The sequence below is a fragment of the Bemisia tabaci genome, chromosome 5 (assembly GCF_918797505.1).
Source record: "Bemisia tabaci chromosome 5, PGI_BMITA_v3".
NCBI lineage: Eukaryota > Metazoa > Arthropoda > Insecta > Hemiptera > Aleyrodidae > Bemisia > Bemisia tabaci.
In genome coordinates, this window is record NC_092797.1 from 28863282 (window position 1) to 28886030 (window position 22749).

General features: G+C 36.7%; 2 protein-coding genes across 4 annotated transcripts in view; one reads left to right on the plus strand and one right to left on the minus strand.

Moving 5' to 3' along the window:
• mle (dosage compensation regulator mle) overlaps positions 1-13287 on the plus strand; it is a 45421-nt gene extending 32134 nt beyond the window's left edge. For all 3 annotated transcript variants that reach the window (XM_072300508.1, XM_072300509.1, XM_019052710.2), the window contains 9 exons: positions 307-519; positions 1017-1191; positions 1714-1890; positions 2242-2426; positions 3654-3920; positions 9755-9870; positions 10466-10669; positions 11151-11389; positions 12668-13287. In XM_072300508.1, the coding sequence (XP_072156609.1) occupies positions 307-519; positions 1017-1191; positions 1714-1890; positions 2242-2426; positions 3654-3920; positions 9755-9870; positions 10466-10669; positions 11151-11389; positions 12668-12696 (1605 nt within the window). In that variant the 3' untranslated portion in view covers positions 12697-13287. The remainder of the gene's footprint in view (positions 1-306; positions 520-1016; positions 1192-1713; positions 1891-2241; positions 2427-3653; positions 3921-9754; positions 9871-10465; positions 10670-11150; positions 11390-12667) is intronic.
• An 802-nt stretch (positions 13288-14089) lies between these two features.
• On the minus strand, positions 14090-22311 carry fs(2)ltoPP43 (female sterile (2) ltoPP43). Its single transcript, XM_019052711.2, has 4 exons — positions 21973-22311; positions 20444-20584; positions 19135-19221; positions 14090-17761 (listed from the first exon to the last, which is right to left on the minus strand). The coding sequence occupies exons 1-4, from the start codon at positions 22108-22110 to the stop codon at positions 17336-17338; spliced, it is 792 nt and encodes a 263-aa protein (XP_018908256.1). The 5' UTR covers positions 22111-22311; the 3' UTR covers positions 14090-17335.
• Between the last annotated feature and the right edge of the window lie 438 nt (positions 22312-22749).

The window sequence follows — 22749 nt, forward strand, 5'->3', positions numbered from 1 at the left end:
CTCCGCATGCAGACAATTTACATGGGTTGAGTGTGCATGTCAGTCAAAAGTGAACTAATGTCAAATTATCTGATTCGAGTTCTGTTGAACCAAGGAAAACTGAGACTAAACATTTGTAGCTTTTTCTTTTGTTTCCAGTTTTCGGACTTTTCATCATTTATCAATGCAAGAAAGGAAAATACAAATTACGTATAAGCATATTCAGTAACCCTAAAATTTAGATAATTAATAACTCTTTATTATGTCTAAAAAAAGATAATGTGACATTTTTTATTGCTGAATCTGTAACTTGGATGAATTTTTCAGATAATTCTCTCAACAAACATTGCTGAAACTTCCATAACGATTGACGATGTCGTGTTTGTAGTTGATCTTTGCAAATCAAAAATGAAACTCTTCACATCACACAATAATATGACAACATACACAACTGTTTGGGCCTCAAAAACAAACTTGGAGCAAAGGAAAGGCCGCGCTGGTCGGGTGAGGCCTGGATACTGTTTTCATCTGTGCACCAAGGTACTTTTTCCCTAATTTTATATCCCTCAGAAGTAATACTACCATAATTATAGTACTTTACTTTTTAAAACTGCAAAGAGCTTAACTCTAAATTCAGTTCTTCTTCATTTCTTTTCTGAGCTTGGAGGATGGAAACACATTAAAGTCGCTTGATTAGGACATATTTCTCACTCGAAAGAGCTTGACCTGTATCTGGTATGTTCCGGTTCAGGCTGAATACCTCGGATGAATTATCCAGTGTCCGGCTGTGAACAAAAAATCGGGTATCTGTATCCAGGGAAGTGGACAGTCTACTTCGGCCGAACTCTGGTTTTTTCAAAATATGGAAAAGTTGACAGGTGCTGGTAGCTTGGGCCTCTACCACCTTGCAAAAATATATTTTAAGATCTTTACAGGCCACATAACTTACAGGCTTTATGACTGTAGTATTAACAATGTTGCTATTGCTTATAAATGTGAGCGTTTTCTTACTTTAATATGTTCATATTTTACTTCAGGCTCGTTATGAAAATTTGCCCAACCACATGACTCCTGAAATGTTCAGGACTCCACTTCACGAACTTGCTCTGTCAATTAAACTGCTGCGACTCGGCGGTATTGGACATTTCCTCTCCAAGGCTATTGAGCCCCCACCAATCGATGCTGTGATTGAAGCTGAAGTCCTGTTAAGAGGTATTTAATACATCTAAATATTGCATAATCATTATACATAGGTATTGTTGCTGTATGCACTTAAATAGCTACCGCATGGTGTTTGTTTATAATGTAAAAGCTGTCTGTTTTTCATGCAATTACATCTCCCAAGGTGTTGAAGAATCTTGCACAGCAATATAGGAACAATTTGCCCTGGCGTAAGACTATTTCACGACTTTCCGTGGAAGTACCCCTTCAGCCACGTTTTCCGCCATATTTGCTTGGCATGCTGCCAGTTGCCATTTGATTGCGTTGAACATGTTAATCATGGTTGGCCAAGCCTCAAAACAGCACAGCTTTGTTGCATCAAAAGCTGTTTGTGGTTTCAAATAGGAAAGCCGCCACATCTGTCTGAGGAAAACCTGGCTTTAAAACTGTTTTCCAATAGAATCTAAGTTTAAAGGAGGAAGTAGCACCAACTGCTGTACTGACACCTGTAAGTAAATTTCATAATGTATAGTCCTCTCTAATTTATTGTTTTTTGTTGTTGTTTTTTTCAAGAAATGAAATGTTTGGATAAGAATGATGAGCTCACGCCACTTGGTCGAATCCTAGCTAAGCTACCATTAGACCCTCGTCTTGGGAAAATGTTAATCTTGGGATCCATTTTCTTCATTGGTGATGCAGCAACGACAATAGCTGCTAGTTCCTCCAATATGTTAGACATTTTTGAAGTCGGTAAGTATCACTTATATCCTCATTGTATCTTCTTCATTCTGTCACTGAGCCTCTTCGTCTACTGAAAGAAAACTCTGATGTTAAAAATCTGTTTTTGATGGAGATAGAGTCTCTCACTTGGAGAGAAATTATTAGCAATCAAGCAAAGCACTAAGAGTTTGAGAACAAAAGACAAGAAGGAGGGAGGAAAAATGGTTTCACCTTCAAAACGTCTAGAAATTCTGTGTAGAACCTTTCTGAAATTTTGGCACTCCAACATGTATCTCCTATTTATTGTATGGTGAAACAGTAATGTGATAGGTGAGCATCAATAACTTGTTGTAATGTTTCATTGGATCTTTCATCTTCTAGAGCGATATTTATCATTCCAACAAAGAAATATGGCAGGAAATCGATACTCTGATCATGTGGCCAGATTAAATGCATTCCAACAGTGGGACAACGTACGTAACCGTCATGGACCAACTGCAGAAGAAGGTTTTTGTGAACGCAAGCAGCTCTCTCTACCCAGTTTGCGAATAATGTCTGAAGCTAAGGTATATTTTCATCTCTTGTAACATCTACAGATCAGAACTGTAAGATCTGGATAACACAGGTCTGCCAAAAAAAAAATTCAAAACACTTGGATTTTAAAAAAAAAAAATCCAGTACTGTGTTTAGTCCTAAGTCTGAAAATGATCCTTTTTTTTCCCTACAACCACCAATCCCATGAAAAAATCTGCCTAAACGGACAGATGTTTTCAAGGATTAATAATTTTTCCTGGATATTGGTGTATAGCAGACAGAGACAAGGATCATTTTCAAATTTAAGAGCTTAAAATACACAGGTCAACATGTATCACATGCCAAGTGAATCATTTTCTTTGCTTGTCTGATGACAAAGTTTTCCTCATCCAATAACTTAATCCTCTAATCTACCTGTACAGTTGTGTACCATGCACAGTTAATCCCTGTGATTTGCATCTGATCATGAATTATTTGATTAAGTGAATGGAGCCACTCTCATATTTTTTGCTGCTAAATCCAGGCATGACCTCAGTTTCTTCCATCACTCTTCAATTTTCGAAAAAATTCAATTTTTAGTAGTCAAAAACAACCATTTCTCCTACTTTCAGTTTTGATTTCATCAAATGTTTTTGATGAAATGCTGGTGTAATAGAGGCGCTGTTATGTCATGCTACCGCTTAACACTGATCGCCTTGCTCCAAGTATGATCTTGTTGGATGACCTAGGTTTTTTCTTTTTCCTTAAACGAGCTCATTAAACATTCAAACTTGGTAAAAAAATTTAACGCAAATTCTGGGAAGAATACCTTTTCCACCGGTTAGCCTCAGATATTTTTCATTCTTATGCAATGAAAAAACAGGACAGCTTTTGTAGAGACTTGACTTACAGTATCATCTACCATTCAATGTACATAATATGCGATCATTTGCAAATATCCATTTTTTAAAAGTGCATAAACTCACTGAAAACTCAGAGTGGAGACATCTTCGGCCTGCAACAACATCTCCCCCCTTCCTTGAAAATTTTTTATAATTGTATGAATGCTTCAAAACCTAACGCTAACGCTTCTAAACCTAGGTAAGTGAGCACCAGGGCATAATAAATAAGTAATTCGAGTAACCAAGGATTTGCTGTTTCAAAATCTGCTTAAAATGAGTAGTGCCAACAATCCTTTTTCCTTCAAGTAATTATCACAAACACTAGGAGCCAGTTGCATGTCGGCAAATAAAGAATAATGCCCTGTTTTCATTGTTCAGAATCAGTTACGAGACTTGATGATCAACATTGGATTCCCAGAAGAATCATTCCTTCCAGATCATTATGATGTTTCTGGCGCAGATCCGAAACTTGACATGTTAATCGCCCTCCTTTGTGTTGGACTCTACCCCAATGTATGTTTCCACAAAGAAAAAAGAAAAGTACTGACAACTGAATCAAAGGATGCCCTGATGCACAAAACGTCTGTCAACTTCAGCAAACAAGACATCAAGTTCCCATCACCCTTTTTCATCTTTGAGGAAAAGGTAAGTTACAAAGAATTTATGCTCTTAAGTATTTCACGTAATGACAGAGAAGATAGCCACAAACTGTTTTCTGAAAACTGAATTCTTTGGGGCTCATGAAGTTGTCATTACCGCTCAGCAGTCACAGTAATATGGATGTGCCTGTTGAGTCTTTTTTTTTTTAATTGGGTCATTTGAAAGTATCAAGAGAACAAACTAATCTTCGTGTTTTTTACCTAAATTTTTTTGATACCAGCAACCGGCAGAAAAGCTCACTCAAAAACGCACCAAATTTGGGTAGCCATTTAAATGTGTAACTGTTCACGCAAACTGTTTACTTTGTCCTCTAGGGGAAAATTTGTACAAGATTAACTTTGAGAAAACAGAGAAGAATCGGAAAATTAAAAAACTCAAACTCACAAAATAAAATTAAAAAGCCGACGCGTTTTGGGACACCTCGGTCCCTTCTTCAAGGCTAAATTCCGACTGCCTGTTGTTGTTTACATCCTGCTTGGTGTGGAATCTATCAGTGCTGCCAATCACTTTGAGCAAACAGTTTTCCAGGCATTCCAAATCTAAATTTACCAACTTGTCTCTCTTTTTGTGCATTTCCATAGCTTCCAAGATGTTCAGCTTCCTTCTATCGTTGCATCCAATTAACAGTTTCCCTTCCTCTTCGAACCGATGTCCTGTCTCAAGATTATGCAAAGCTACTGCTGACTTGTCAATTTCTCTGTTCTTAATACATCTTTGATGTTCTTTTATTCTTACTTTCATCTTCCTTCTTGTCTGCCCAATGTATTGCTTGTCACAGTCTTTACATTTCAAACTGTAGATGCCAGCCCTGTCTTCTTCTCTAACTTGGTCCTTAAGATCACCATGGAACACTGATTTCAAATTGTGCCTATTAACTGGAACTGCTTTTAGGTGATACTTCAGAAACACTTTTTTAAACTTTGAAAAATGGTTTGGATGGTAGCAGATCTTCACAAAGGCGCCTTCATCCTCTCTTATACTTTTAAGAGTGGTCACTTCCTGAACCCTTTTGCGAAATTCTTTTTTACGAATTAAATTCCTTACAGTTTCAACTTGAAAACCATTTTTCACTGCAATTTCCAAAATTCTCTGCTCTTCTTTACTACGATCCATAGGCGACAAAGGAACACTGAGCATCCGGTGGATCAAACTATTGAAAATGCTCAATTTTTGGCTAGGAGGGTTGTAAGAGTCGTTACTAATGTAAATGTCAGTATGCGTTCCTTTTCTGAAAATGTCAAAATTTAACATTCCCTTCTGCCTATGTACCATTAAATCGAGAAAGGAAAGTTTCTCGTTATTCTCAACCTCGTAGGTGAACTTAACCGACTTTTCTTGCAAGTTTAAGAACTTCAAGGCGTCATCTAAATTTCTTCTCTTCAATATACTAAAAACATCATCCACAAACCTTCTCCACACATTGAAAAGCCAATTGAAACCATTTTTAATCTTTCTTTCCAAGTCACTCATGAAAAGTTCTGCAAGGAAGGGGGATAGAGGGTTGCCCATCGTTAGACCGTCTTCTTGTTTATAAATTTTACCATTGACCATTTTTTACCATTACCATTACCATTTTTTTTTTCCGTTAGTTTCGTTTGTTTTCGACTCTTTCGGTTCGTACGTTTTAGCTTCAAGTTATTTCGAGGTTAAGTGATGGAAATTCCGAACATTTTTCAAATTTTACGTGATGACGAGGGTTTAAGATTGCACTTACCCGAGATTGACAAGTATTTTAGCTACAAGATGAAGATTAAGAATCTATCGGCTGATATCCATTTCTTAAATTTGTGCCTACAAAAAGATGTCTCTCCAAAATTCTTAAACAAACTCAACAAAGTTCTAGAACAGATTGGAAGTTTCCAGAAAGCGGTAAGGAGGAAAGTCTTGCAATTTAATATCTCAAAGTTTTACCAAAAAAGAGCTTGTTTGGAGTTAGAAGCCTATAATCTGCATGTTAAACTATCGAATAAACTTGATGGATGGTTATGGCAAAGTCTTGAGAAGAAACTGTACGATCTTATCCATGTTGAATTTCATAAGAAAAAAGATACTTTGAAGAAGAAGCTTTGGTGTCTCAAAGGTCCTGAGTCTAAAAAGAAAAGAGAGAATAATTTTATAAACTTGTCAGATTGTCCATTATCCAAAATGGAGGAAAGGGTGTTAAGTAGAGGCTTAAAAACTTGCCACACATTTAGTAAGAAAGTGGAAGATTATGTAGTAGATGTTGATCTTGCTTCGTCTCTACTTCCCAAAGAAGAAAAAGAAGCTTTCAAGAGAGATTGTCTCCCTCTTTTGAATTTGATCAAAGAAGAACGATCTGATCTTAAAAAGAAAGAAATAGAGTATTTTAAAGTAGTTAAGCAGCTAAAATCAAGAAATTTGGTAGTCATGAAAGCTGATAAGGGAAATCAAGTAGTGGTAATGAACAAAAATGATTATGTCAATAGAACACAGAGAATGTTAGATGATGGTGACTTTGTTCAAGTAATCAAGGATCCTACTAACGACATAGCAAAGAAAGTGAGCAACGCCTTGAAAGCCGTCACAGTGATGGATGACAAAACTAAAGCAAGATTGAAAGCTTCTAATCCGGTGACACCTAAACTTTACACCTTACCTAAAACCCACAAACAAGGGGAAAAGATGAGACCCATTGTTAGTAACATTGATTCACCAACTTACAGCCTCGCAAAGTGGTTAAATAAAAGTTTCCTGCAGCTAGGACCTATTAATAGTATGTCGGTCAAGAACAGCAACCAATTCATCAATGAAGTTCAAGACACAAAAATAAGTGAAGATCAGGTAATGGTTTCTTTTGATGTTGAGTCACTCTTTCCAAGTGTACCGATAAGGAAAACCCTGGATATTTTAAAGAAATGGTTGCTAGAAAAAGAGCTAGATGAAAAAATTGTCAACAATCTTGTAAATCTAACAGAAATTTGCACCGAAAACCGGTTTTTCCAGTTCAATGGTAAAATTTATAAACAAGAAGACGGTCTAACGATGGGCAACCCTCTATCCCCCTTCCTTGCAGAACTTTTCATGAGTGACTTGGAAAGAAAGATTAAAAATGGTTTCAATTGGCTTTTCAATGTGTGGAGAAGGTTTGTGGATGATGTTTTTAGTATATTGAAGAGAAGAAAGAGCCGTATGCAAAAACGACATTTTTCGCCCCCCCACTAAAACTTATTCAAACTTCGTCTATCAGTTACTAATACTGGAGCGCTTCTTTCCCCAAATTTTCAGACCCCCAAAAAATTTTGGGGGGGCGCTAGGGGGGGTGGAAGTCAAAACCTGGGACCCTCGATATCTTTCGAACGAAACAAGATATTGAGGCCCGGTTTGGACGAAAAATCGTCTAAAATTGCATACTTTAAGATTCTAAAGGTCAAAATCCCAAAATTAAATTTTTAACTTAACTTATGTGCTTTTTTTCAGTTTTTGAGGAAAAACAATTTCTTTTAAACGGATTAAACTGAAATTTCACATTTTTTGATTTGAACCAAAACCAGTTTTTTAAATTGTTCGTCTTTTTCCGCATCCAACGAGTGGTCGTATAAGCTGGGAAACCAAACGGTTCCGGAGTTATGATCGATTGAAGTTTCCGCTCAACGCGCGCCGACCGATTTTTGCGCGCAAAAAAGTCGGATTTGACTGTTATTAAATCAGATTTAATGTTCAAACTGAGCAAAATGCATTATTAGGGACTCTTGAGGGTCGCTGAGTCCAGAAATTACAGATACTTCCAAAAAATTCACGTTTTTAAAATTACAGCTCCGTACAGGACCACTGAGCGGCCGGTTGGCGCTCAGTGGGCCTCTAAAATAGCGCTACGGAGCTGCAATTTTAAAAACGTGAATTTTTTGGAAGTATCTGTAATTTCTGGACTCAGCGACCCTCAAGAGTCCCTAATAATGCATTTTGCTCAGTTTGAACATTAAATCTGATTTAATAACAGTCAAATCCGACTTTTTTGCGCGCAAAAATCGGTCGGCGCGCGTTGAGCGGAAACTTCAATCGATCATAACTCCGGAACCGTTTGGTTCCCCAGCTTATACGACCACTCGTTGGATGCGGAAAAAGACGAACAATTTAAAAAACTGGTTTTGGTTCAAATCAAAAAATGTGAAATTTCAGTTTAATCCGTTTAAAAGAAATTGTTTTTCCTCAAAAACTGAAAAAAAGCACATAAGTTAAGTTAAAAATTTAATTTTGGGATTTTGACCTTTAGAATCTTAAAGTATGCAATTTTAGACGATTTTTCGTCCAAACCGGGCCTCAATATCTTGTTTCGTTCGAAAGATATCGAGGGTCCCAGGTTTTGACTTCCACCCCCCCTAGCGCCCCCCCAAAATTTTTTGGGGGTCTGAAAATTTGGGGAAAGAAGCGCTCCAGTATTAGTAACTGATAGACGAAGTTTGAATAAGTTTTAGTGGGGGGGCGAAAAATGTCGTTTTTGCATACGGCTCTTTAGATGACGCCTTGAAGTTCTTAAACTTGCAAGAAAAGTCGGTTAAGTTCACCTACGAGGTTGAGAATAACGAGAAACTTTCCTTTCTCGATTTAATGGTACATAGGCAGAAGGGAATGTTAAATTTTGACATTTTCAGAAAAGGAACGCATACTGACATTTACATTAGTAACGACTCTTACAACCCTCCTAGCCAAAAATTGAGCATTTTCAATAGTTTGATCCACCGGATGCTCAGTGTTCCTTTGTCGCCTATGGATCGTAGTAAAGAAGAGCAGAGAATTTTGGAAATTGCAGTGAAAAATGGTTTTCAAGTTGAAACTGTAAGGAATTTAATTCGTAAAAAAGAATTTCGCAAAAGGGTTCAGGAAGTGACCACGCTTAAAAGTATAAGAGAGGATGAAGGCGCCTTTGTGAAGATCTGCTACCATCCAAACCATTTTTCAAAGTTTAAAAAAGTGTTTCTGAAGTACCACCTAAAAGCAGTTCCAGTTAATAGGCACAATTTGAAATCAGTGTTCCATGGTGATCTTAAGGACCAAGTTAGAGAAGAAGACAGGGCTGGCATCTACAGTTTGAAATGTAAAGACTGTGACAAGCAATACATTGGGCAGACAAGAAGGAAGATGAAAGTAAGAATAAAAGAACATCAAAGATGTATTAAGAACAGAGAAATTGACAAGTCAGCAGTAGCTTTGCATAATCTTGAGACAGGACATCGGTTCGAAGAGGAAGGGAAACTGTTAATTGGATGCAACGATAGAAGGAAGCTGAACATCTTGGAAGCTATGGAAATGCACAAAAAGAGAGACAAGTTGGTAAATTTAGATTTGGAATGCCTGGAAAACTGTTTGCTCAAAGTGATTGGCAGCACTGATAGATTCCACACCAAGCAGGATGTAAACAACAACAGGCAGTCGGAATTTAGCCTTGAAGAAGGGACCGAGGTGTCCCGAAACGCGTCGGCTTTTTAATTTTATTTTGTGAGTTTGAGTTTTTTAATTTTCCGATTCTTCTCTGTTTTCTCATTTAATTAGCTCACAGTTTGTTACCTCGGTTTTTTTTCCGTTAGTTTCGTTTGTTTTCGACTCTTTCGGTTCGTAAGATTAACTTTGGTTAGCTTGGGTCGAAAAATGGTATTTTAAAATTTTGAGGGAATACTCTCTCAAACGTCCCGTAGAATGATGAGCACTATAGTTCTTTTTTGTGCATAGAGCAAAAAATTGTATTTTGATCTGATAATTTTCTGTCTTGAGCATGGCAGGCTCGATTTTTAAACTAGGTTGTTCTAGAAAAATAGTAAAAGGTTTTTGGTTTCTCCTCAAGTTTTAAATTTTAATATTTTCAGATTCGCACCAAATGTGTCTCCTGCAAACAAACATCAATGGTAACACCCATTCATTTACTCCTGTTCGGGTCTCGAAAAGTAGAATATATTGAAAACACAATTCGCCTGGATAACTGGTGAGCTACTTTGCTGATTATTTCAACTTCCCTCTATTTTTTCTTGTTTAATAATTTTAGCATAGTTTGGTCAAATATTACTGTAAGGCCTCCATTTATTAGATCTTGAATCAAATGGTATCATATTTTATGGGATGAGGGGATCCATAAGACCACTAAACTCTTGAGTACTTTTTGATCAAAAATTTAAGTCAGTTTGGATTCTACATTTTATATTTCTGAGAATCTCACTCTTTCATCTCAAATTTTTGTCCACAGGGACTCCAATTTTTTTCTTATCTTCAACTATTGAAAGAGATGAAAAAGCGTGCTTGCAAAAATTATTTGCTAAATCCCAAATCAGTTAAAAAAATCAGTTCATGATCAAAAAGTTTCAGCCAAAAAAATTTCAGTGCTTCAGACGCTAATGCAGTGCACTGTTCCACTCTGTTGGTAGTGCAAGAATAACCAAGACTCAGCTTGAATGTATGTAGTCTGATATCATCAATGATCATCCTTATCAGTAAGAATAACAAGATTTAATGCTCTGAAAATTGGTAAGTCATGAATTTCTGTAAAAATATCTCTAATTTTATTTTACTCTTTCCATGTACAGGATCAACCTAAATATCAATCCAGAGATTGCTGCAGCACTTGTTGCTCTTCGACCAGCCATTGAAAGTTTAGTTGTACGAGCATCCAAAGAACCTGAGTCTTTTGCAGAAGTCGGACCATTGGATGAGAAAGTCCTCAGTTTAGTGCGCAATCTGTGCAAAGTTGATGCAGGCAGTTTTGGAATTGACCAAGCAGGACTCACAGGGTAACTAAATTACGTGTTTCACATTCTCCTTTAAACTCATTCAACATAACATCAAATATTCATCAATTAAATCATATTGACCAAAGCTTTTCAGTGACTTGCATCATTGTCTCAGTGACAATACAGTATCATAGTTCATATTAAACAAATTAACTGAGTGAAATTAGCCTTTTAATCGTTCAACTAGTTGACACATCTGATAAAATCAATCCGGGAATCTGTATATTGTTCTGCCACTTACATTTTCATTTGTTCACATTATTTTAAAAGAATGAGCCTCCAAAATGTTGCTCAAGCTCAACATGTGTTTTTCCATCCATGACCAAGCAAACATTATTTCGTATTTTAACATGATTTTACAGAGACACGGAGTTGCTCATTGTCTTTCTCAACAGAACTGTAGTGAGCAACTATTTGTGAGGAAAAATTTCTCCGAACTAAACCGTAATGATGGCTTTCATTGATTTTTTTATGATTGCAGTTTCCAACCATTCAGGCATCAGCAAAGAGATGGAGCGCATCTAGGAGATGGTGGCCCTGCACAGAAAATGATGAAATCTGAAGGAGAAGGTGGCAGTGGATTTGGCGGAGGTGGCAGTGGATTTGGTGGAGGTGGCAGAGGATTCGGTGGAGGATTCCGACGAGGAGGTTATGGAGGTGGATATGGTGGTTATGGAGGTCGTGGACGTGGTCGAGGTGGCGGCGGCTGGGGCAGCAGAGGTAACAATTCATAGTTTTTATATAATCTACTATGCGTAGAACTGAGGTATTCTTTTGCCAAAAATATCCTAGCAATATCACAATTGGACTCTATTTACTAGAATACCCGACGTTTTTTCATTCTACCAAAAACAAGAATGTAAACACACTCAAATTTTAAAATTATTCTTCATTTGCGGTCTTGAAAAATTATTTAGGGAAAATTATCTGTGTGCATCTTATCTTGATCATTTGCTTACATTTTCCTCTCGATTTCCTCCAGCTTTATTGAAATCGTCATGAACAGGCAAATAAATGCATTTAAACAAAGTCCATTGTTCTACTTTAAAATTTTAAATTAGATCTTACTTCTCAAAACTCGAACTTTCAAGTTCTTTTCATCCCCTTAACAGATGGGTCCTCTTTCAAACTCTCACTCAAAGTAGGTGCCTTTGCACAACCTAGTCCAAACATCTCTCATCTACTTTTGTATTTTTTGAAACGAAGCTGCATTAGGTGTCCCATTTTTTTTCTTCCTTCTCCTTTTCCACCTTGTTACTTACAGTTTGGGCCATGTCTCCTAGTGTTTTTCACCTCGAAACCTAGATAGTTTTTATAAATTCCCCACTGAGTGGGTCACTAAACCTTGTTTATCTTATTGAATATTCTGAAAGTACAATGTGAGTAGATAACGTGGTGATTTTTCAGCATTTTTATGGAGCCGAAATCGCGGAGAAACCCGCTTTTGAAAAATCTAAAAACTGCAAGACATTTCAAACGCACCCAAATGGCTGGAAACTGACGGTGTTGACGCACTGCGGTAGTCATATCACAATCTTCTCTCATTTTCCTCTGATGTTTGTTAAAATAAAACATGTTTCAACATGAAATTGTTGCTCGTTTATTACAGCTAACATATGAATGAGATTCAAGTCTTGAATTCAAAAGATATAATTTCGACTTTAGTATTGTTTTCATATACAAAGAGTAGATAGACATTTGACGGAAGTCGTGGAAACCCGTGCCCGCTTCTGATTGGTGCTGGATGACATCATTCGGCGTGGCGCGAAACCGGGGCGTTTTAAATATGCGTATAAGTTGAGCGATTTGAACTGCGCATTTCTCGGTTATTGAGTTACTTGTTCGCGTTTTTAATGTGCGCATTGTGTTCTACGCGTAATTTTCCTTCAGAAAACTATATTCGCAAGTCAAAATTTGTTCATAGTTTAGTGACCCGTTTACTAGGATTACATCTTAATAGCTCTAGAGCACTTGCTTATCACTGCTTATGTTTTTCAGGTGGTTTCCGGAATGGAGGAGGCTATTAAAGTATCTTCCTTGAAGCTGATTCTCACAAAACTTTCTAAGATTTCTCACCTTTTCAACAGCCTTTCTTAAGAAAGATGCAGTTTATTTTATCACATTTTATGATTAATGTTCACACTTATTATTAAGTACATTTATTACTGTTTTTAAAACAGAAAGAATGAAGGAACTTTTATGACTGTTGGGTCCAAGTGAGATCTTTCGTGAATGAGGAATAGTCTTTATTGAAATGGATTGTGGTTAAGCTGACTGATAGACAGGTTTCCCGGAGCAGAAGTGTATGCACTCTTTAGATATGAAGAGGGTGAATATATGTATTATTATGTCATCTTTGACACCTATCTTTTTTTTAATCCAGAGAAACTGGTGACTTGTATGATCTAAAGTGACAGCTGGTTTGAAACTAGGTACATCAAGTTTGATATATTTTACTATTGCGAGTGCTGATTATGAATATGACTGACGTAAACCCAACGATTATAAATTCCTGTATCAATTAAGAAGTGTCAGTAATTTTTTTATTTTATCTTTGTGCTAGTTCGTAATCAGTATTCTTGTCTAAATAAAGTAGTGATGTTTTTTAAGTGGTGAAATGATGGCTTTTGTTGTTTCCAGTGGAATGCTTTCCCCTGCAATCATTAAAATTAAGCTTAAAATCTGTGTTTGAAAATTACGATTTGAAATTAAAAAATCAATGAGAAATAACAAATAAATAAATTAAAATAATAAAAGAGGTACATGGGAAACGGGTCTGAATTTGCTCTTGGTAGATGCTTTTGAGACTTGCTCTCTCTGCGTTAATTTTGAGATAAGTGGGGCAAAAAAGCAACCTTAGAGCAGTTTCATATACTTTTTCTAACAATAATGTTGGCAAGGAAGGATAGCTCCTCGTTCCTTGCTGCATGTTTGCTGAAAAATAAGGCAGATGCCCATTTTTCTTCGTGTTGGTCGGGTTAGAATAAATGGCTAAGCGTATTGGATAAAGAGCAGTGCCATGTACCACAAGAAAGCACAAGAAGGATATACCGAAACATTCACTTTTCAGTCTGCTCTCCTTGATTTTGGCTTAGGGACTTCAATTTGAAAAGCTCATCATGCTCAGGAGGTCGTGAAGAACATGTTATCAAGGAATAACGAAAATTAGTCAATGGTGAATACCTTGGTTTTCTGTGTAGGATCCTTTTTAAAGTTTCAAATTTTTAATACGTCATTGTAGTGACTGAAACAGTGAACGTAATGGCAACTCATTTTGTTTCATGCATACCAATGACAACATACTTAGAAGAGCCATGAATTCACCAAGGAATCCAGTCAGAAAAATTTAACCTGTAATGAAGATGTTCAAATTTTCATGTGAGAGGAAGATAGAGAAGCAAAAAAACGAACGAACCTGAATTTCATTTAGTAACATTTAAAAATTTTATACTTTTTATTGGTTACAGCTGAAGACAAATTAATATTTAAAAACTAGTAATTTAAAATGAAAACAATGTAAAAATGAATAGTACATAATTCTAAAGAAAGAATGATTACACTACATACTTGAAAGAAAATATTTAACAGTGTGAAATAAAGCTAGTTTGACCATATTTCATGTGTTGATGAATGCCTGGTCTTACAAGAGGATTTCTATGAATTGAATGGGCCTGTTGTGAACATCAGCTGGAGCAAAGAGGAGAGTAGTGTCTTACAGAAAATGGCTTAAAATCGCTATGAACGCAATAGGAAAGTCAGAAATACACTCCTAACTTCACAATCTGAATAAGAAACGTGCGTTTTTTAAGCCGTTTCAAAAACGATACCATGGCACAGGTGAACATTTCATGAGAGGAGTCATTCCCTCCAACCCTTGTGCGCTAAGTTGCCACACGATATTCAACATGGTCGATGCCAACCCGCCAAAACACACTTGTTGAGACGGGAATTGATCAATTAGCATATTTATATTTACATTTTCCTTGCGTTGATACAAAGGATCCATGGTGCTTCCTCATGATTTGCGTGCTGAAGCGTCAGCCATGTTGAGTACTGCAAAGCATCCTTGTGATGTGAGCAAGGGTTAGATGGAGCGACTCCTTTTGCGAAATTTTCACCTGCGTTGTAGTATCGTTTTTGAAGCGGGAAGCTTAAAAAATGCATATTCCTCATCATGCAGATTGTGAAGTTAGAAGTGTATTTCAGACTTTCCTAAAGCGTTCATTGTGATTTTTGAGCCGTATTCAATGAGAAACAACTTTTCTTTTCCCTCTAGCTGAAGTTTGCAACAGGCCCATTTAAATTGTTTAATTATTCTAAAACAGATCAAACTGACTTTTTTAAAGGCAAAGAAAGAAAGAAAACAAACTTTGGTTTAGGTAAAGTTCGAGGGAGACTCCTTTCTTAGAAGAGGTCTATATTAAGGTTTTCAGATTAAAAATTTTCAAATGGATAATTTTTAACTGTCATACAACGAACATAATATTCATGTTTATCTCTGAGCAGAACTAATTTGCAGGTGAGATTCCAAATAAGAGGTGACTTTAGATGAGGCAGAGGGGTGCTGAGTAACGTTGGTAACTCACAGTGAATGCTGTCATCCGCAAAAAAAGCTGTAAATCTGATCCAAATCATACTTTCCTTTTCCAAGCAAAATACCCCATTGCAAAGAAACCTGATCAACTTCAGGCTTTATCTTCTATTCATTGAGTACAAAAAAATATGAAGCAGTCTTCCTGAAAATTTTGGAATCGGCATGCTTTGGTTTTCTTGTTGACATTTTGTCGGCAAGGAAAATGAAAATTTAGAATAGAGCAACAGAATTCTTGATTCAGATAGCAGAATGTGTCATGCTTGCTAATGATTGTGAATGGTGTTATCAAACAAAATGGTAACTAAAGAATTTCACTACATTTACGATGATCCTGAATGCGTATAAGGGTCCTGATTATCCTGCACATCCTTGATGGAGAGCTGATGAGGGTAAACTGCCATGCTGAAGAAGAACGCCGTATGAGCCTTCAGATGTTGCCAAATTTCCTCTAAATAAAATAAAAATAATCAGGGAAGCCTGTGATAACCCCCCACCCCCATTTTGTTCGCTATCAGGTATTAACTATCAGAAAATTTTTAAAAAAAATATTCATGACTCCCCATGTAATAAACATTTTATCGGAGGAAATATGGCAACTCTCGAATGTTCATACAGCGTTTTTCCTTTGCATAGCAGTAAAAGGGTCCACACTCATCCCTTACCTCTAGTACAATCTTGACTTGGCCCCTCGTACTTTTAGCTGTTTGCAGAATTTAAAGAGAGCATGAGTGATAATCTCTGGGTTTTTGACCAAATGCATTTTAAGGAATCTTTTAATGAATAATTAATGAAACTGAAGTACTAAGAAAACCTCATTTGTTAGCTTTCTTTGATCAGTATGAGTCATTTACAATATTTTACTGACAATTTGAACATTTTTGCTTATCAAGTTGTTGTGAAACTGCTGCCATGGATCAGTAAAATACTCGAGCGGAGAATGTTGGAGAATCATACAGAAACCGGTGAGAGATATGGAGGGGAGGGAAACTGAAACTGGTGCACTTTTTGAGAAATTAAAACAATATTCTGTTTTAGAGCTTTCACATTCTATTCCCCATGAAGGAACAGATAAGAGCCCACGCAGTGTAGACTAAACTGAGAAAAGCAAATGATAGTAGTAGACTGCGACGGTGAATGATGAATTATTGTCCTAAAATTGATGATGATTTCGCAATTTAATTTCAAAAATGGGTCACTAAACCTTGTTTATTTTATTGAATATTCTGAAAGTACTATGTCAGTAGATAACGTGGTGATTTTTCCGCACTTTTATGGAGCCGAAATCGCGGAGAAAACCGCTTTTGAAAAATCTAAAAACTGCAAGAAATTTCAAACGCACCCGAATGGCGGGAAACTGACGGTGTTGATGTACTGCGGTAGTCATATCGCAGTCTCCTCTCATTTTCCACTGATGTTTGTTAAAATAAAACGTATTTCAATGTGGAATTGTTGCTTATTTATTACAGCTAACATATGAATAAGATTCGAGTTTTGAATGCAAAAGACATAATTTCGACTTTAGTATTGTTCTCATATACACACAGTAGATAGACATTTGACTGACGTCGTGGAAACCCGTGCCCGCTTCTGATTGGTGCCGGATGACATCATTCGGTGCGGCGCGAAACCTGGGCATTTTAAATTTGCGTATAAGTTGAGCGATTTGAACTGCGCATTTCTCGGTTATTGAGTTACTTGTTCGCGTTTTTAATGTGCGCATCATGTTCTATGCGTCATTTTCCTTCGGAAAACTATATTCGCAAGTCAAAATTCGTTCATGGTTTAGTGACCCATTATCGCACCTTATGATGTTAAGTGATAAAGAAACCTGTGATGGCATTCTGCCTGGTTCTGTCCTTCTTTTTCGGAGGAATACCTCACTGGTCTGTGAAGAAGTCCGAAAGCATTTGTACCTCTTCCTCTTATGAGGGATTTTATATTTCTCTTAAATTTACTTGAAAAAAAAAGAAGAAAAAAATAGCTATCTAATGAACTGTGAGAACACAATTTAACATGGCTTAGGAGGGCTTATCAATATGTACAATGGAATTCTGATCTTAGATTAATCAAAATTAAAAGTCATCAGAACCAACTGGATCGTCAAATTCTTCCAGCGATAAATCTGAATGATCAGAGGTTGTATCACAATAATCAGAAGCAGATTCTTTTTCTTCTTCATCATCTGATGATAAGTCGTAAAAATCCATGTTATTCATGGCTCGAACCATATCCTCTTCATTAATACTATGATCTTCTTTATAACCATCACTACTGGCTTCAGATGAAGTTGATTCCTCATCTGGGTAGTCGTTTCGCCAGTTATTCTCGTCATTTGAGTCATCAGAACAGTCGAAAAATTCCTCCGAGCCATCCTCATCATCATTCTCTCCACATAAGTCTATTGCAAAAACACTGTACATTCGTTCCATTAGCATATCATCAACATCTTCATTGTTCGTTTGTTGATAAATATCATACACATAATTAGTGTTTTCAGTCTGAAAAAACAAAGCAAAACAGTTACTAATTTAATACACCAGAAAAAAGTGAACACTTTCAAATTCAACTTTGGAATGACATAGCTTTGTATGAGACAGTGGGTGCTAGAAATAAGTATCATTCGTTTTGTGAGCTTTGCTTAACAAATAATAAAAGATGGTAGATAGAGGAAAGGGCAATGATGTTTTCTATTCATGAGTTCTGTACTGTATCCGGGCAAAAATCCAGTAATGGCTCAATAACTTCACAATATATCTAACATACACCTGTCATGAGATGCACATTTACATAAATCTGATTTTGGTTTAAAAGCAAAACCACGTATCTCCATTGCAGTGTTTCAAAATCTCTGCTCCCATTTTTTTCTTTTTTGAAGAGGAGCAAGTCAACTATACCTGTAGCTTGAAATTTCTACAAAATATTCGGTTGGTAGAAAAGAAAAATCAACAAAGTTTATGAGAAATTAAGTTGACTAGATTTCCAATGAAAATAAAGTATGACAGGCAGTCTGCAACGTCGCAAACTAAGATACGTGGTTTCGCACTTTGGCCATTGATATGTATACATTTTGGAAAGATGAAAGTAGAGAGTGTGGATAGGGGGTAAGAAATGTAAATTTTGATGGTGTAACCCAGAGCGCAGGAATTGTGGGTGAAAGTTGCAAAAATTATCCGAGTTTAACGTGAATTCGTACATTTACTATGCCCACTTACTTCCTGATGATCTAATACAGGTTTATACATTGATCTTTAAAAAAATATCAAGGCTCATTGTACGTCTGCACTAGCTTCGTGCTGTGCTAAGCTGCTTCAAGATAATGAGAAGTACCTAAGGATTTTTAGATTTGGCCATCTTCAGACAATTTTCATGACCAAGTTCACTATCAGCTGAGGAGGAAAACTCCAGAGGGTATATGAAAAATGGTACCAGTTTTTGAAAATTATATAATCCACAGGCATCTTGACACACAAAAAAAAATTCCGCTTTTGAAAGTACCTTATGTATTAAAAATGAATTAACTTTGGATTTTTTCATTACATAATTATAATCTTTGGAGCTTAATTTTCATTCTGCTCAGTTTACAAAGGAAGAGATGTTAGGTAAAAAAATTAATAGCAAAACGTCACATAAAAAACCTAAATTCAACGAATAAAATTAAAACAAAAATAAAAAATTAATTATCAGGGTCCGAATCCATTATTCATCAAATGAATTTTCAAAAAGTATCACATTGTGAAATCTGATTAGCATTAATAATGCTGAAACAGAGGTCAGGGTTAAAAAATTATTTTCTTAAGAAAAGAAAGAGAAAAAAAAGAAAAAACCTCAACATCGTATAAAGGGTAAAGATGAAAGTATTAAAGATGTTTACCTCTTTAGATGAGTCTGATACAACATCTACCACTGTTACAGGTTTCTCGTTCTTATTATCCTGTAAAGCTCGAAAACAATTGATAACCTAAAACATAATAATCATCAAAAAAGGGATGATTAATTTATAATTAATAGGGTAAAAACTGAAACTAACAACAAATTCAGAATTTCTGAGAAAAAATTGAAATCAGAAATTCTTAAAGCATCTGAGCATTATCCATATGAGGTTACAAGATATTTGTAAGATCTTATACAAAGAACTGATAGAAATGAATGGAATTCGATTTCTGCAATGAGATGTACCATTTAAGCAATGTTCATATGCCATAAAAAAGTCAGCTTAGGTGGTGTTGTGGTCAAGGTAGTTCACTCTGAGCACTGAGGTTCCAGGTTTAACCCCTAGATATACTTAATAGGTTTTAAAGAACACTTTGAAATCTAACATCAGGGCTAAGAATGACCATGACAATAGGCTGTTCTTTTAAGGCATCAAGATGGGTTAGGATTGGGGACATGGCCATCTGCAGTGGTCAGTTTTCATGGTTTGACTAAGCTGTGCAATTTTTTCGATAAAATTTCTCAAATTTCTAGCTCTTTCCGAAGACTAAACACTTCAAAGGTGTGATTGGAGCCCCGAACACTATTTTCCTTAAAATCTGTATACTTCCAAGGTGATTTCCTCAACTTTTTATCTAAAGACTTTAATTTTTAATTATTTACAGCTGAGCCACTCTCCTCATTTAGTAACTCCAAAACTGAGTTTTTTTGAGCCTGAGCTCTTTTCCTTCTCTGAGCCTTAAAATATATTACTTCGGAGAGCTTTGGATCTCATGAGGTAAAAATTTGCACAGAACTTTCGATTTGCCAATAGATAAACATGCAGAAAAAATTCAATTCTGAGATGATTAGTTGAATGACTAGTCATAGTGGCTCTTTCGACGACTAAAAAGTGGTTATCACCATGCTTGCAAAACTAAGAATTAAAAATCGAATTTCAGCTCATGTGCATCGAATAACTTTTGTAGAGAAAGGAAAAATCAAAGTTTTAAAATAATAACGCTGATCAGTGTGCCGACGACAGGAAATATGCGATGTCGCAAGTTTAAATATCTGTTTAATCACAAGTTTACTAAGTCTGCAAGACTGCAGAGTGTGGAGTTTGGCAATCACACTCTGACGGTTTGCCCATGTAAATACCAAGGTGAAGACTTTTAACTCAATAAATATTTGGGTAATTACCCGTGATCTTCAATCCAGGAGTACTTCATAAAATTTGTTCTTTCTTACGAAAGAAAAGGGCAACTCACCTGAAGTCTGTTGTCTTTTACTTTCGTTTCATGTTCTTTGATAAAATCCTCAGTTACGTTGGGTTTACTTCTCTTCTTGAAACTCGATTTGACAGACTCTAATTTGCGAGCTTTGTTCAAATAAGATATGACCTCTTCTTCCTGCAGGAAAGCCAGATTTACAAATTAGTAAAAACAAAAACTCCTACCAAATTTCGACTCTGATATAAATTATTTTTGAAATGATGGTGATAGCCCAAGTTGTAAAATGCGCGCTTCCAATCCTCCATAAGAACGTTTTCAACTCTAGAATGGACCGCTAGACATGGTGCAAATTTAAGCATTATGATACACATTATCTTGTCAAAATTTAACATAGAACACTATTTTCTTCATAAAATTATTAAAAGTAACTCCTCACCACAATGTTGACGTTTTTTGAAGCATAAATTCAAACATTCTACCCATTAAAAAAAGAAACCCTCTACCTGTTTGAGATAAAGCACACACTAGAGCATATCATATCAATCTCTGCTGCATGAAAATATTACAACCTCAATCTTGACACTTCCACTCAGCTGTTGCATATTTTTCATACTTACTATGAACAACACAGGGCGGTAAAGGAACCGTGGTTTTACATGTGATTAGGAAATACAAAGTTTCATGACCAGTGCTACATGAAAACGATACTATACTTGATGATTAAGAGTTAATTTCAGCAATTTTCATTGCTTAGATCGTGGTCTTGGTAAAATTTTGAGGAGGAGAAATACGGTAGAATACTTAAATTTTTACCAAGTCCGGTGGTCTATTATGTCACAATTTTTTCTGAGGCAAGTAACTAAACTATCTCCTTGAAAGGCCACACTCTTCATGGGAATGCATGCCCTGTTCTTTGTGTAATTTTTTAATTGCATTAAATTTGTCTTAGAGTGCTGATTAATAGTCTTCAATGCGCCAGCTTTCTTCAAGCCACTGTCTTTGCACAATCTGCAACAGAAGTTTCGATAATTTCCAGGACAGGCTGACTGGAATTAAAACTCAGAACGTTTCTGTAAAGATGATCAAGTGATAGAGAGTAAGAAACTGCTTGTACGGTGAAAAGAAGAGGCTTGCGGAACCCACAATAAGACTGCGACTGGGTTGCTGATGACAATGTACCGAAACATGCTGGGGTCATCCTGTTTATTGTTTATTGTTTATAAGATTCGCCCGTATGAGGGCTTGGCCTTAGTGCCTAGCACAAACAGCCACTGACAAGTTGGATGCTGAAGATCTAGAGTGATTTAGGTGTTTTATATATCCGTGCGGTGCACTTTAATAATCATTGTTTACACACACCTGACAGACCCGACCCGCACTCAAGTCCTAAAATGGGGGATCCCAATCCCTTTGACTCTTTGACGCTGCACTACCTTCATTTATGAGAGAAATTATCAGAACTTTAAACAGCGGCTGGTGCAAAAACAGTGCCTTATAGGAATAGTAAATGCCTCCAACCAAACGGGGGAATTTATCAGAACAAGTGAACACTATCAGATACATACATCACAGTCTAGGGTGGCCGTGAATTCAAAAATTGACGCTTTGTCTTCTTCTTTTGAAGTCTTTAGTCTTTTAGTAGCGATGAGAAGAGCTTCCGCAGGGTTTTCATCCCGTCGCCTTTTAATTCGCACGAAAGCCATCAGGAAAAGTTTTCGACCCTGATTGAAAATTTAACCCACTTAATTTATAATACTAACTATTACGAAATATGTAAATCGGCAAGAATTAAACCCACGAAAAAGACCTTTAAAACACAAAAATTCAGACTCATTTACTCAATTTAATTGAGAATGATTGAGGATTGAGATTTCACTTCAAGATTGTGTACTTGTCTCTGTACTTAACTGAAGTGAGCTACATAGTTACCTACAAAGTTGATGTCCGATGTTTTCGGAACAGGTACTATTCTAAAAGATCCGGAAAAGATCCGGGACCATCTTAAAACAGCGGAAATCGTTCCGGGATCGATTTTCACGGTTTATTAAACCCTTTTGGAGTCTTTCGTATTAATGACATCCGATTGGCAGAAAGGATAGCCCGAGGAGAGGCCCGTCGCGATCAGATGATGGCCAGGGAAAGGTACATAATGCATTAGGGAAAAGCGGGGGAGTGTTAGGGAGGGGGAGGGAAAGGAAGGAGGGAGGGGAGGGGGGAGATAGGCTAAAGGGGCGGTTGGAGGAGAGAGGGGGAGGGGGAGAAGGTAGGCTACAGAGGCGGATGAAGGAGGGGGGGAGGGGATGGGATGGGGGAGGGGGAGGGGGTGGGGGGGAGGGGAGGGG